The following is a 15538-nucleotide window of genomic DNA, read 5'->3' as shown; positions in this document are numbered from 1 at the left end:
ATGTACATTTAGACAAATAATAAAATACCGTGACACATTTTGGGAAGAATTACATTCTAGTTAAGCAGAAATACATCTCTGCATATATTCAGCAAATTTATATGCAATCTCTAAAAGTGACTTAAATAGTTAACTCATCAAAACTAATGGTATAGATCCAATTTAAACTTAAACTACATTATAATTTTAAAATAAAATGAATATTTTCATCCAGATTTTTTTCTGTTCCTCAAAAGAATGAGGCCTGATTGGAAATATATAGACGCTGTCCAACATGGTTGCTATTAGCAAGTGGAACTGTTGGTGACAAAGGGTAACTTGGATAAGAATAAGGCCTTGATGTATACGGTAGCACACTTGTTGTCCCTGAAGAGAGTGTAGCACTAACAGGAGAAATACTGTTTACTGAACTTCGACGGAAATTATAATCTGTAAAAGAAATGGTTATGTTCATTAATAGGAATATATTTATTTTAGCAACAGGCTACATTCAGACAAACCAAAGAAAACAGTTTATCCAGAACAGGCAGAAGCCTAGCTTGTTGCTGTGTTTGCATGCTACTTCCCTTCCCACCTTCTCCACCTTATATTCATACCACTGAAGAATTCCTCAGTTTCAGAAGTCTTCAATCTAACTCCAGCTTAATTTTGAAGTGCAATGCAGGTCTTTCCCTGTCTTGCTGTTCGCCCAGGAGCCTTCTAAAACACATGAACGGACAAAGTCTGCACTAGTGGTTTAGAGAGTCTCGTTAACAAAATTCCATTAGGGTATAAGGAGCCCAGCAGAGAGGAGAGGAAATCCAGCAAAATCATTCCTTTTTCTTTCTTTTTTTTACAGATGATGAAACTGACAGTCATACCAAGTGATTTGCCCAACTCCTTTGACATCAACATTGGTCATGTCACAGATAAGAGATCAATGAGATAAAGGAACCCATCCCAGTCATTCTGTAGCTCAAACAAAAGTATTATATTTCCTAATGCCAATTCTATTACTGAATACTGCCTGTATGGGACACCAAAAGGACAGCCTTGCCTGCTATCTACAGGAGCACCCAGGTGTGTTTGCTTTTTTACTTTTTAGTTACCAGAATTTACAATATAAATTAGAAAAACTGTGTGGTGGAAAGTGTCGTCAAGTCATGTACAACTTATGGTGACCCTTACTAGGGTTTTCAAGGCAAGAAACTGAGGTGGTTTGCCATGGCCTGCCTCTACATAGTAACCCTCATCTTCCTTGGAGATCTCCCATACAATTACTAACCAAGGCTTACTCTGCTTTGCTTCTGAGAACTGACAAGATCGGACTCCATGGGCTATCACCATATTTGAACATCATTATAGTAAAACAAAGTGATTGCCTGCCCTTTCTGCTCAAGTGTCTACCTTCCAGTGCTATAAAGACAGACATCTTTCTATCTGCTTTAATCTGTAACACGGAGCTGTCCTCTGTAGTCCTTACCTGGTTGTCTTACAGCTACCAACAGCCTGCTTTGCCACCTCTGTTCTGCTACTTATCTTCTAGGAGACGCACGCAAAAAAGTCTCCATCTCTTTTTTGCTACTTTCTTGACGTGCTCAGTGCTGCCATATACCTAGCTTTTCCGAGACTCCAAAATGCCCCTACTGCCATTTCTTTCTTTATTTTTTATTTGTTGTAATTTAAAACGTAATATATACAAGTGAAAATATATAACGTAATATATACAAGTGAAAATATCTGTGCCTGAAGAAGAAAATTAAAGAAAGTCTTTGCCCTCTACACAGCTGCTCTCTTCCATCAGGTGGGAAGCAAGTAATCTAATAATCCTGCCTTGTTCCCTTCAAGTTTTCTGAAACCTTATATTGCTGAACCTCCCAGGGTTGGCTCCACCCATATAATTCTAGCATCCTTAGGATGCCAAACAAATTCTTTTAAGTGCCTTTCAAGCACCTCCCTGTTCCCACTGTGCCATATTATCTGCTTTTTTGGGTTGTCAAATGCCTGTGTATCTGCTAATTGCCCATAAAACTGAAATCCTTTCTCCTATCCAAATGGAATTTGGCAGGGAAGTTCTCATGAAAGGGAGCAGGGGATACAATCTAAAGTATTTAATCCCAGCTGAATAAGGGGAGAAATGCAGAAGATATAAATGTGTTTTGCCTTAAAATGTCTATAAATCTTGGATGCTTTTCACTATCTGCCTGAAATCTGACAGAGGTAACCTCTTGGGTGGGGAGTTCAATCATGGAACCATATCAAAGTAAATATCAGTAATGAAATGGATGAGATCCCATGAAGCATGGGCACAAGATGCTCGTGGAGATGACTCCTCTGATACCTTCCCCCAACAGTCTGAGAAGCCCTCTCTCCAGCCACTGCGGGAGGCTGTTGAGAAGCATTGTGGACAAAATACAAGACAGGGGCGGGAAGAGTTGCAATGCAAAAGGGAAATTGGATGAAACTGCCCAACTCCCTCTACCACCAATAGAAGGCTTGCTTCACCATACTTCCTCTGTCAGTAGAAAGAGTTGGAAATGATTTTGTCTGGTTTCCTCTCCTCACTGGAGGCCACCGTAGGGCCTCCTACACCCTCATGAAATTTTGCCTATGCAACTATCCATACCACCAGCTCTGGCTTTGTTGTTGTTTTAAAGAAGACTCACAGGGGGATATAGCAAGGCAGGAAAAGACCTTGCACTTCAAAATTTCCAACCCATTAAACATTTTGAAATGAAAATTATGTTTAAAATTGTACCTTTAGTTCAAATACGTTTATCTTAGTATCCAGAGTACAAAATATAGCATTAGTTCTCTTTTTACGATTGATCAACATAACAAAACCATAATATATGTACAGTCTAAATAAACCATATTAGTTTCTAAATGACCATAAAAAGGTAAAATAATCTGATTTCAACCAACAATGTACATCTGACATATTTACACATCAGGGCAAAAACTAGAATCAGCACAGTACATAGCTGTGCTTTTAGGTCACTGATATGCTACAACAATTTTGCAACTGTAAACTGTGAAGCAATCAGATAAAATTATTCACCCAACAAAAGGGATGTGAATAGAAGATAAACTCTAGTTCACCAAAGCTTATGCTACAATACATCTTTAAAAGCTGTACTGCATTTTGCTATGAAAGACTAACATCCCTCTGGAACTAGCTGATAATAATTTGGAAAAATTGTAGAAATCCCATTCTAATTAAATAAGGCTATTTAAACCTTTTTCTAATCCCTGCAATTTATTCTTTAAAATTATTTTACAGATTAATGTACCAGAACCCAAGAATTAAATTACTGTCATTTATAGAAACTCCTAAAATATTTACATGAATAAAACATATAGGTGCCTATCTCCATGATAACAAAAGCAGAGGAGATTGAGAGGGAGAAGACTTAGCACATGCTGGCTGGAAGCAAAAGTAAGCTAAATTTGTTATGGTAAAACCAGTTTATAGGTTAATAAATCTGCAATTTAGAGCATCATGGTCTTCAGAATAAGGAGGCACAAGAGCCATGCACATTATAACCAGATTTCTTATGCAGATTTGTAAGCAGAACAGCCTCCCCGCCCCCCCACCCCACCCCAAACCCAACATAAAAGCTTGGAATGCCAGATGGAAAACATTTGAAGATCTATTGCAATACTCATCTTAAAGAATTAAGCACTCAACTTTTCTACCTGTAATCACAGCAAACAACAATCACTAAATTAACAAACAGCTTAAGTAACAAAGACCACTAGTCCAGGCTTCTCCTTTGTTATGTCATAATAAATTTTACCAGTATATAAAAAAATCAATTAAATTTTTTCTTGCTATACTGAAATCTCATAACACCAGATTAGTTGTACATCATTCTAAAGGCCTAAAGTTTATAAAACCAATCAATTTATCAGTAAATAACCAGCATTTGCACCAAAAAAACCCATTAAGAATAATATGTTATTGTAAACAGTTTCATTACTATCAGTGACCCACCAGACACTTCCACAAGCCTGTGCTGCCTGCATCTGGGATAGAAATTCAGACTGAAAAATGTGCAGTTTAAGGTAAGGAAAAGAGGTATAAAAATGAAAGCAATGATATACCCATACTCTTAAAACATACTGCAGTGTTCAACAACACTATATAAGCAGTAGAGAAGTCAAGGTATACATTTTATTTTAAAATCCACATATAAAACAAGAGACATTCTTTCAAGAGATTCCACTAGAATATCCACTCTGCTGTGGAAGCTCACTGTAATAAGTGTGGGCCTGTTCCACACACTCTGCCTAAGCTAAATAGAGGAAAAAATGGAGGAGAGGAGAAGAATATGAACAGCTTTGGGCCAGGTATAAATAGCAATGCCATTCCTCTGCGCGGGGCAAGGGATCCCCAGCTCCCACACTGCCCCCCGCACCCACTTACTTGCCTGGTGGGGGGTGCACCCCCACACCCCGAATTGGGCCCGTTTCAGATAGAATCGGGCCATGCAGCAGGCAATTCAGCCCTTCGGGAGCACGGGGAGCACTCTTTCACCCGCACAGCCTCCGCTACCACCACCACTTCTGGAAGAGACGGCGCCGCGCAGCCTTCCGGAAGTGACATCATCATGCCAGCTCCGGGGCATGCGCATGCAAAGTCACCATGGAGCAAGGAAAAGGTGAATGCCAGGTCCCAATCGTCCCAACAGGAGGACAGAGGGACCTGGCAACCCTAGGTATAAATGAAGTAAATAAATAATAAATATAGCTGAATATGGGGGGCCAGACAAAAGTTTGGTTGATTGGTTGGTAGGTGGGTGGGAAGAACTGCAACACTTGAAGGCACAGAATGGCTATTGTGAAGAAACCCTCCCTTGCTCAATCTCCAGCCATTGGATTGTCAATCAAGTCACAGTGTTTAATCAGTGTGCTTTTAAACACACAAAAACCTTGTCATGTTAGCACTTCTCAAAGAAAGGTCCTCTCACTTCAGACTGATGTAATTTGGGCTACTTGGAACAGATCACCAGAACCACACTCACCAATTAGCCCAAGACTGCACCAAGCATATACCCCAGCCAGCCTGGACACTGCTCCATTTTACCTTATAGAGAAATTATCCTAGGACTCTGAATTATCCTTTTTTCTCTCTCAACCAGTTAGATGACACATCTGAAATTTCACCAAAAATCCTCCCCTCTATCCATCTGGAAAGAAAACTGGCTGGCTGTCCAGAATCTGTGAACCAAGTGAATTTTTCCTGGTCACAACCAATTTTGCTAAGGCAATGGGATAAGCTCTTAAGCCATATACCTGTTGCTACTATGGATCTTAAATTGTGATTTATATAGGAAAAATTATGTTTAGAGTATATTGGACACCACAGCATCTTTTTACTAAAAGTTTAAGCACAATGTCTAACTGTTGACAGTGTAATTCACAAAATGCATCTCTTAAGCATATACTTTAGTCATGTTTAGTCATTTAGCACTTTTGGGAAAAAGTTATTAGTCATATTAATTTTCTGTTAGAAAACTCATTTATTTTTGAGAATGTTAATGCGCTGTTAAACTACTTGCCTGTCTTTTGGAATCTAACCAATGATTAACTGAAATGGACTCACTGTGCCCTTACAGTTGCTAAAAGACTAATACGTCAACATTGGAAAGACAAAAGCCCACTTCCTGTAAATCATAGATTGAAGACCTTATAAATTTAAACATTTGAATCTATCACATATAGAAGGCAACTGTGCATAGACTTATATTTAAATATTTACAAATTTTAACAGATACCTATGTATAGATTTATCAACAATGTTTTTGTAGCCAGCCCAGCACAATTTTCTGTCTTTTTTCCCCTTTCTGGTTTTCTTTTTCTTTTTTATGTTTTTGCACTAATAAAATAAAAATTAAAACATAAAAAACCCAAAATTTGATCTTTAAGTGACATCTCTCAAGTGCAATATACTTTCCAAATTCCTCATTAAAAAGTGAATATATGCTTGTTTTCAAAGTTCTGCAATCCCATACTCCATTGTATTGTTTGCTGAATGTTCTAGCCGTTGATCTTACTGACCTACACTGTGTAATCCACCTTGAGTCTTAGTGAGAAAGGCAGACTATAAATAAATACAAATTATTTTAATATTATTTTTGAAAATGTTTTACTAACATCTTTTTAACAACTGCATGTACATAAAATGGTGATATTCAAGTGTAAACTATCCTTAACCTTTTCATCTGCATATTATTTTAATTAAATTAGAAGAATTCTTATTCTCTAAATGTTAATTGGCTTAAAGGCAAATATCCATTTCTCACTTGCACCTGGCAAAAAAAGCCCTTCCAAAGTAACTGGGAAAAAGACAAGCAATAGCTCTTACAACATATTAAATGTAAACAAAAGATTAAATGTAGACATGTACACTAGTATGCTGTGACCTACTAAAAGTTCTGTATGTGATACTTTCAAAGAAGGACACGCAGATCTCTAAAAAAATTAGACACTTCTGTATTGTTGACCTACATGACTATCAGTGACCATTCATCTCCATTCATACCATTCATACTATCAGTGACCATTCATCTCCTTTAAATATAAATTAATCTAAATCAATGAAAACTAAGAACCAGAGTAAAATTCACATCAAAATATTAGTAACTTACCCAAGTGTAACAATGCAAACTGTGCTGCTAATTCTTTAGCATCTTCTACAGTTGTACAGAGTTTGTCTGGCATAAAATAACTCTGGGATCCATTTGCAACAGCAGGAATAACAGCCTTATACACAAGCAGTATTTTTCCATCTTGACTTGTAGTGGAGTACAAGTAATATTCTGGAGGCGCCCAGTTATTTTTGTTGCAATAATAATCTAATTGCATTACTGCAGAACTAAAATGGCTAGATTTTAATGAATACATGCTAATTGGAGTAAGTTTTGTCCCTGGGAAAAATGGATAAGTACACCTTTCAATTTCAGGTGGATTTGGACTGTGCTGCCCATTAATTCGGATTGGAAGACTTGCTGGTTTTGCTAGAGATTTCTGATGACCATCTTCTTTGTTTGCAAAGACTAAAAGATTTTCAGAATTGGGACTAATCTGGCCATTAAGATGCTGCCTCCAGGTGCCCTCTTTGTTTACTGGTTTTGCCAGTGTTACCTCAATGCTGGCTCCATCAATACATTTCCCATTCATAACTGACATAGCAGCAACTGCATCATCTCGATTGAAAAAATGAACAAATGCATAATCTCGAAGTTTTTTTACTCGCTCAACAGCTCCTGGCTTAAATTTGTTAAATTCAGCTTTAATTGTTTCTTCTGTAGTAGAGATCATCAAGTTTCTAACATATAACACTTTGACCCTCTGCATAGTTTCTTCATCAACTTCTTTTTCTGGGTCTGCCCAATCTACCTGAATAGTATGGCCCCATAATTGGAATGTTCCTATAAAAGAAAAGTAAAATGTAACCATTGTATCAATTTTTGTATTAGATATTTTATAGTACATTTGTAAGTAATACAGCAGTTATAGAGTTATATCCATGGGTGGTTTATGACTGATTTTAATGTCATAAATGTTTAAGAATGAATGTGGTTGACTTCAATCCTCCTATTATTTATTCAGTATCGAAACCTACTGTTCGTCGAAGTTTGAGCAGTGATGAAATTTGTCAGAGCACTAGCCATTTTAAGTATTCCATATCTTCTGCAATTGCAAACACTTTACACATTTTAGATTTAGAGAACTGCAACAGTATAAACACAGCCATTTTTAAATTACATTTTACATCTATAAGTATAAGAAAATATATGTTCATCCATGTAAGATGGGCATACTTATTATATCACATAAGCATGTTTAGAATCTGCAACATGCAAAAGCTCCCAAACACATGTAAAGCAGACAGTTACATAACTGAACATATAAGAACATTTAAAAACGAGGTCTTCATTTTCTGTAAGAAAAATTGTAAGTATAGCCAATGGTTGAAAAAGAGTTGCAAAGCTGCTATGTCACCTATGCTAACAACAGAACTTATTATTTGCCATCTGAGAGGTAGGAAAAAATAAAGATTGATGGAAGAAAACAAATCCTGTAGTAAACAAAATAAAATATATTATTGGAATAGAAACTCTCCGATAGAGCCACAATAGGTAGGACTACCAGCAAGTTTGGATATTAAACTAAACATTGTAACACCGAAAACACTGACCTCTTTAATCATAAACCACATTACAGCATATTAATCGTTGTCAAAATTATTTGTGTTAAAACTAAAAACTTAGGAAACGTTTTACAATATAAGGGTTTTTTTCCAGACCTTCCCTAAATTTCTCAATTATTCCATTTGGAAAGGATGAAATGCTTTGTAAGAAAAGGTTTTTTCTTACTCAGAATTAGAAAATATTTCATAGGATATTATAGTGTTCCTCAAAATTTCCCAATCTTGCCATTGGAAAAAATGAAAAAGTCCTGAGTTTTTTATGCTATACTTAAATATTAAAAGTCTTGCCTTAAGAAGAATTTTACTCATTCTGACACAGAAAATATGTCATAGGATTTTTTAAAGTACTTCCCTAAATTTTCCAATTTTTTCATTAGAAAAATTGAAAAATAATCCTTGGAAAAAATGGGAAAGAACATCCCCCTCATATCTTGCAGTTTTTTTCCAGACCTTCACATCTTTAAGATCTTATCTCCATGACTTTGTCTATTCCCCTTTTAAAGCCATCTATGTGTCATGTCTGTAGCCCCTACATCCATGTCATAGTTCTAGGGGATGCTAAATGCTAATACTGTGTTACTGTCTGATTTCATATTGCAACTGCTACTATGTACATCACTGTTTGATTTCATAGTACAAAGACTGTATGCATCACTTTCGGTTCTCCCTCTCAGAGCCTGGGAACACAGCTGGGAGAGCTGTGGGTAATCTCTTTCTTTGAAGCTCACGAAAATGACCTTTTATGTCTGAAATATTACAGTTCTCTATATCTTGTCTAGCTAATGTATAAACTCCAGAAAAGTTTCCCAGACTTCTTCCCACTCAAACTTGTGGGTTGGAAGGGAAGGGAATGTTTGAGTATTTAGACCTGTACTTTCCTCAAGCCTTTATTCCTTTCAAAGAAGTTGTACTGCTCAGATGCATCCTTGCTTCTAAGTAAACCTATGGACCTGTGCATATGGAAAAGATCTGATTTCTGAATAAAAGTCGTTTAACCAAGGACTCGTGTCTTGCTGTAATGATCCAGAGATCTGTCTGCCATATCCTGTCATCCATAGCCTGACACTATGCTACTCTCTGGCAGTGAACTCTTCATTTTAATCACTTGTGTGCAAAAGCATTTCCTTCTGTCCAGCCTCGACTGATGACCCATTAACTTCATCAGGTGCCTTCAAGTTCTAGTATGTTGGGAGGGGTAAATGGTTTTCTCCATTCACTCCCTCTGCCCTATGTATAATTTTATAAACCTTTATCATGTCCCCGTTTTTTTTTTATCCAAACTGAAAAGTTCAAGGCTTTTTAACCTTTCCTCATAGGGAATTTTGGGGTGCTCTGTTGTCTTCTATATGCGATCTAAATTGACTAAAGAACTCTTCTCCCTGTGTGCTCATTACCCTTTATTCCATCCTATATTTTGGTTGTAATAACACAAAGGTCTTGCTGTGTACAGTCAGTTTGTACTCTGAGAACAAATGAAGGCTACATGTTTCCTTCCTGCCCTGTTCTGAGCCTTGAGTATGTCCTTCCTCTGCAATGCAGAGATAACCACGGAGTCTTTCTGATAGTTTGTTACATGACCTGAAAGAAAACAATCTCAACCTCTCAATCTATCATGTTCTGAACATCACATGACATTCATTTGATTGTTTATGTATTCTTTTAGTAATCCTCTATACTGTATGCAATTGCTGTTTACTTGTATCATGCTTGTGTGATGGTATAAATGTAGGTGCAGGCTGGTTGTTGGCATGCACCCTGCTGTAATAGAGTGTGCATCAGGCTTGACAACTTCTCATAATAAACCTTTTCTGCTTCTAAGAACACCAAGTTTGAAGCCTTGATTTATTATTGACAAGAGAAGGGGGACCTCAAAATTGGTAAACAGAGATAATAAAACTTTCCCTCAACAGAAAGCTGCTCCAACCCATTAAGCCATCTTGGTTGCTTTCTTCCATACTTAATTCCAATGCTGCAATGTCCTCTTCCACATACAACAATCAAAACTGCACACAATATTCAAATGAGGCTGCACCATAGAACTATAAAGGGGCATTATAATACTGACAGTTTTATTTTCAATCCTTTTCATAAAAATTTCCAGCATGGAGTTTACCCTTTTCATGCTGCTGCATGCTGAGCCAACATTTTCACTGAGCTATCCACTATGACCCCAAAGTCTCTTTCCCTCTCTGTTTCAGCTAATTCAGACACCAAAAGCAAAAACCTGAAGTTAGGAATTTTTGTTCCAATGTGCATCACCTTACTTACACTTATTTGCATTTAATGTCATTTGCCACATTCTTGCCCACTCATCCAATTCAGAGAGATCCTCCTGGTGGTCTTCGCAATCAGGCTTGGTTTTCACCATCCTGAATAATTTTGTGTCATTGACAAAAGGCTCAACATGTAGGATTAACATTTTCTATCTTTTCTTCATGTTTTAGCTCCTATTCATTGGTGATTTTAAACATTCATCTTACTCTTTGCAGTCCTCCCTTGCCATTATTCTCTTTCCATTTTTATTTTTCTCCAATTTTCCAAAACTAAGAACTGTAGTTTCAGAATCTTTCCTATTCAAATATAACAAATAAGCTAAGAAGCCATTTAAATTGCTTAATTATTGTTAAAATCTGCATTTTAAGACAGAATAAATATTTATCTAAATTAAAAAGCAAAATTGGAGGGAGGGGTGCTTTCAGACCTGCAAGATGAAGAGTGGACCTGTAAGTACTGGTTTATTCACTTAGGAATTGTGATTATCAGACCTAACAGTGCTGCAGTTGCACAGTGTTTCTTGCCTGGCCTGCATGCGCCCCTCATATTACCACAAAAGCCTCTGGAGCCACCTTCAATTTCCCAATAAGAGGAGTGGCTATATATTTAATGAAAGCCAGCATCTCACTCCCTGCTTTTGAAAAGCTAGCGCTGTTTCCTGAGTGAGCTGATTAGGGAGCAGTATGGCTGCTTTAGATACAGCATAAATGGTGTTATTTCTCACCCAACATACACAAGCACTCCTCATGGGAAACGAAAGACTTGCAAATTTGCACAGTTCATCTTGAAACTCTTTCCTGGCTACCTTAAGGCAGGAATAATCTACGGAATGCCAGTCTTCTCTTATTTATCTGCCTGCCTCTTTTATAAAGTACTGAGCTGCATCTATTATTAATCTTGGTGTTTCAGGCAGCTTCTTTATAACATGATGCAGTAAGTAAATACATCCAGTTATTACCATATATTGAAATAAATATACAAGTGACTTGCTGAACAGAAAGTTAATTATCAAGTCAGAAAGTATCCTAAAGTGCAGGCATCAATTAGCCACACAAAAAAGTGCATAGCCACTTGGGGTCTGATTAGACAATATGTTAAACTTCAGTTAGGTTGGAGGGAAACCCAATCTAGTTTGGCTCTTAGTGAAGCAGGATTGGGAATTTACTACACAAATGTGTTTTTATTTGTGCTCTGAGTTTCCTGCAGGAAGAAAGGATGTTAATGTAATTAACAGACTTACCCGGAATCAATTTTCTCCTTGCCATAGCTGCAGCTCGGTGAGATTCATATTCTACAAAAGCAAAACCACGATTCTTTGTTTTGTCTGTTGCACTTGGATACACAATAACATCTACTACACCTTCAGTGACTTTTTTCATTTCATCCAAGATCTCCTCTTTTTTCTTTTCTTTGGGAATAGCTCCAATAAATAGTCTGCAGTTATCCAAGCTTACACAAACACCAATAAATTTACCAGGACGAATCTCATAATTATTAAGGATCCTGATGGCAAGCTGAGCTTCTTCTTTGGTTGTATACATTACAAATGCATATCCCCGATTCTCACCACTAAATTCCATCATCAGTCTGAATTCATAGATCTTCCCTGCTCTTTCAAACACAGGAACCAGTTCATCTTCATACATATCACGAGGAATCTTTCCCACAAAAACTTCACAGCCTCGAGGTGGTGGTGGGCCTTCCCAACCTTAAAAAAATTGTTCAGTACCTCATTACTACATACTTTGCATTTTGAATTTTAGTATGTCACTAAAAGATTCTACAATCTTACCTTCACATATGATAGTGATTTCCTTAGCATTTTGGGGGAAATAACCTACTATTGACAAAACAGTTTATAAATTCTGATAAATTCTGATAAATACAGTGGTTTGTATTTTCCAGATCAAAATATAGTAGTATAAATTACATTACACTTAAGCAATGAAAACCACTGATTTTAATTGGACATATTTATCAGTGTGTCTAAGATAACTTTAGTCTGATTTCAATGGAAATAAACCAGATTAAATCTGATACTTCTTAAGTACTGGGTCAGACAATCAAAAAGTGTAAAATTTACTGGAAGTTTATGCACAAAAGACTTTGCACCTAACCTCAGAACGCTCCAACAGTATTAGATCGATAAAATTTCCATGCTATTTCCTTTAAAAAAAAGAAGTCAAAATGGTATTTTGTACTCTACTTTCTTACCTGGTGGAGGCCCACCAAATTTTCGTTGACCATTTTCTTGAACCATGTTGTAGCCAGTCTTTTCCATAAGAGCCAATAAGGCAGCCTCATTCTGAGTACCAGTTCGAACTTTGCTGCACCCATTTGCTACATCACTGTGTTCTTCATTCATAGCTCTGAAGTCTTCAGAAAACTGACAAAAAGTAGCGTTAATTAAATTTCAAGAGCACAGTGTCTCATCTACAAAAGTTATTACTGAACGCCATGTATTTACATCCATATATATAGCCCCATTTAATTTTTTAAAAATTCAAAGAGGAGGAAAAAAGAATGCACTACTTTCTCCCTCTGCCCACTCCTGTAGCAACCCAAAAGACTGCTGCTGAAGGAACTGGACCCCCAGGAACCACAGGGAGGGAAACTGGCAAAAATTTCTCCATGCTTCCACCTCGGAAATCTTGTGTGATGGAAGCCCCCTGCCCAAACACACACACACACTTCTACATTAGTTTTGCTAACCATTTATTCCATATTGATATGTCAATACAATAATTTTATGGTGTATTAAACCCACAAAAGAACTAGATCACTAGCTTTTTACAGTGTTCCTTTCAAAAATAAAACAAAAGCAATAAATTAGTTCAGCTTTAATAATACATGGTTAAAATATACAGAATTGTGTATGAGCAGTGAAGTGCACACTTTCACAAATGCTTAATTAAACTTTAGCTTTGATATGTATTTTTCAGTATCTATAGCTCTATACTGCACTTAATGTCATATTTATTAGTGCACTTAGATACATCTTTTTCCTACCTCAATGCAATATGATCATTGTATATGCATAGCACGTAAGAATAACTTCAATTTTAACAAATAATATAGCATGTATACATTTCTAGAAATCTGATTTGTACACTCACAATTTTATTTTTACTTTTAATATAGAATTTGGTAGCTTAGAATTATATACACAGATGTCTGCATCTGTGTATGCAGACATCTGTGTAAGATGTCTGCACAGATATGGCTTTCCTGTTTCTTTTATGGAAAGCAAAAAGTTCTAAGGTACCTGAAACCTACGCAGTCAAATTTAGTGAAAGATAGGGACTTACAGATTCTATGAGCAGTACATGTTTTTGACTATGAGACAGTTGGATCAACATGGTTCAATTATCAGGAGATGTTTGGAATACTCAATGGAAAATTAGCATTTCAAAGCTACTAGTATTACGCCTATTTTTCTGCACTTGTATAGAAAAAAAAGTTCAGAATACTGAGGGGGGGAAAGTAATTTTGCAATTCTAATTACTGCCTGGAAGGAACCAGGATGGCATGACTACAACTTACCAAACAAGACTGTACTTCTCTGCAGTGGATTAAAACAGTATGCTATAGCCTTTATATTATATTCAAAAACAACAAACTGAACAGTTTGCTTGAAAACTGTCAACAGAAATGATGCATCAAAGGATTTCTCCTGGGCTCCAACTGTCCAGTTCACTACCTGAAAGTGAGAATACAAAAAGATTTCAAATAAATACTAGCAACATTTATTAATTAAATAGAAACATGAAGTAAAATTCCATGGCCTTCAGAACAGCAATAAAAACGTCTCAAGTCTTAATGATTTTGAGGAATCGCACTGTATGTGACAACGGTAACTAAGTACATATAAAACGTAAGGACGCTAAGTTTTAGATTTAACAGTGCACAATTGAGAAGCCTCAATGTCCTCATTCCCCCACCTTCTCATATTCCCTCACCCAGGAACAATTATCTGAGCAAAAATGAGGTCCAAAATACACATTACATCTACCACATGATTGCCATTGGCACTTGCAGCAATACAACAGCTGCAAGTCCCCCATAAGAACTCATTTCAGAAGCACCATGGGGACCAATTCAGATGAGGACCACGGTGTGGGAGTGGAGGAGCTCCTGCCTTCCCTCCCATGCCATATTCCTGACCCAAAATGGCCTGGGGAGTGTTATTTTCTCCATTGGGAGGGACTACATGTGCACTTAATGTTTGCACATGCAGCCCCCCCCCCCGAGGGGAAAATAACGCTGCCCAGAAAAATAGTAAAGGGGAAGGCAGGAGCACCTCCTCCCCTTTACCCATAGTCTTAATCCAAATCAGGCTCCAGTGGCACTTCTGAAGTGAGCATCCTGTTGCAAGTCCCTGTGGCGGTTACGAGGTAGCTGTAATGTGCAGTTCGGCCACTTCTACTACTGGATTAATTGTTTACAGCAGGAAAGCACAGAATATGATGAGGGTGGGCTCTTGTCCACTGAACTAGGCACCTTTTTTGATATTGAAATCATATGAAAATGCACATGAAAAAGCACTGTTTATAACATTGGGTCTAGTTTAGCCTTTAAAGTTCTTACTCTTAAGATGCACACTCCAGAACAATCCACAACTTTTTGTAATCTAAGAACAATGTCACTTTCCAACCCTCCTTTCATACTATTCTGTGATCAAGAAACACAAACTGGGCCAATGCAGAGAAAGAATAACTTTGTCCTTTTCTTTACAGATTAGGGTCACTGGAAGCCAGGAAGTAATTTTTGCTGCTACTCTCCTATTATAAAACTAAGACACTCTAGTTGCTGCATTCTACAGAATGTGCTTTCTGTCCTGATACTAGGTGGCCTGACTCCAACAACAGGAATATCACAGAGGATGCAGTGAATTTTGATGAGCAAACTGCTAATCAGTGCACTGCATTCCACAGGAATCATTGACACACATACCATCTTAATGACACTTCATTAGAGAACTATCATTAAATATATCATTCCCACAGCAATGGGCTAAGCGTTAGGAATATTAGCAAATTCTCAGTAAAGAAGAGAGCCAGTTAGGTG

The 15538-nt window shown here is 37.1% G+C and overlaps 1 protein-coding gene across 1 annotated transcript; it reads right to left on the bottom strand.

Moving 5' to 3' along the window:
• Window positions 1-229: 229 nt before the first annotated feature.
• RBM46 (RNA binding motif protein 46) lies at window positions 230-12836 on the bottom strand. The gene is made up of 4 exons (XM_054990376.1): window positions 12686-12836; window positions 11712-12179; window positions 6633-7415; window positions 230-429 (listed from the first exon to the last, which is right to left on the bottom strand). The coding sequence occupies exons 1-4, from the start codon at window positions 12834-12836 to the stop codon at window positions 230-232; spliced, it is 1602 nt and encodes a 533-aa protein (XP_054846351.1).
• Window positions 12837-15538: the final 2702 nt, after the last annotated feature.

This window comes from Eublepharis macularius, chromosome 10 (assembly GCF_028583425.1).
Source record: "Eublepharis macularius isolate TG4126 chromosome 10, MPM_Emac_v1.0, whole genome shotgun sequence".
NCBI classification, from domain to species: domain Eukaryota; kingdom Metazoa; phylum Chordata; class Lepidosauria; order Squamata; family Eublepharidae; genus Eublepharis; species Eublepharis macularius.
The sequence above is the reverse complement of the archived record's forward strand: the minus strand, read 5'-3'. Positions and strand labels throughout refer to the sequence as shown.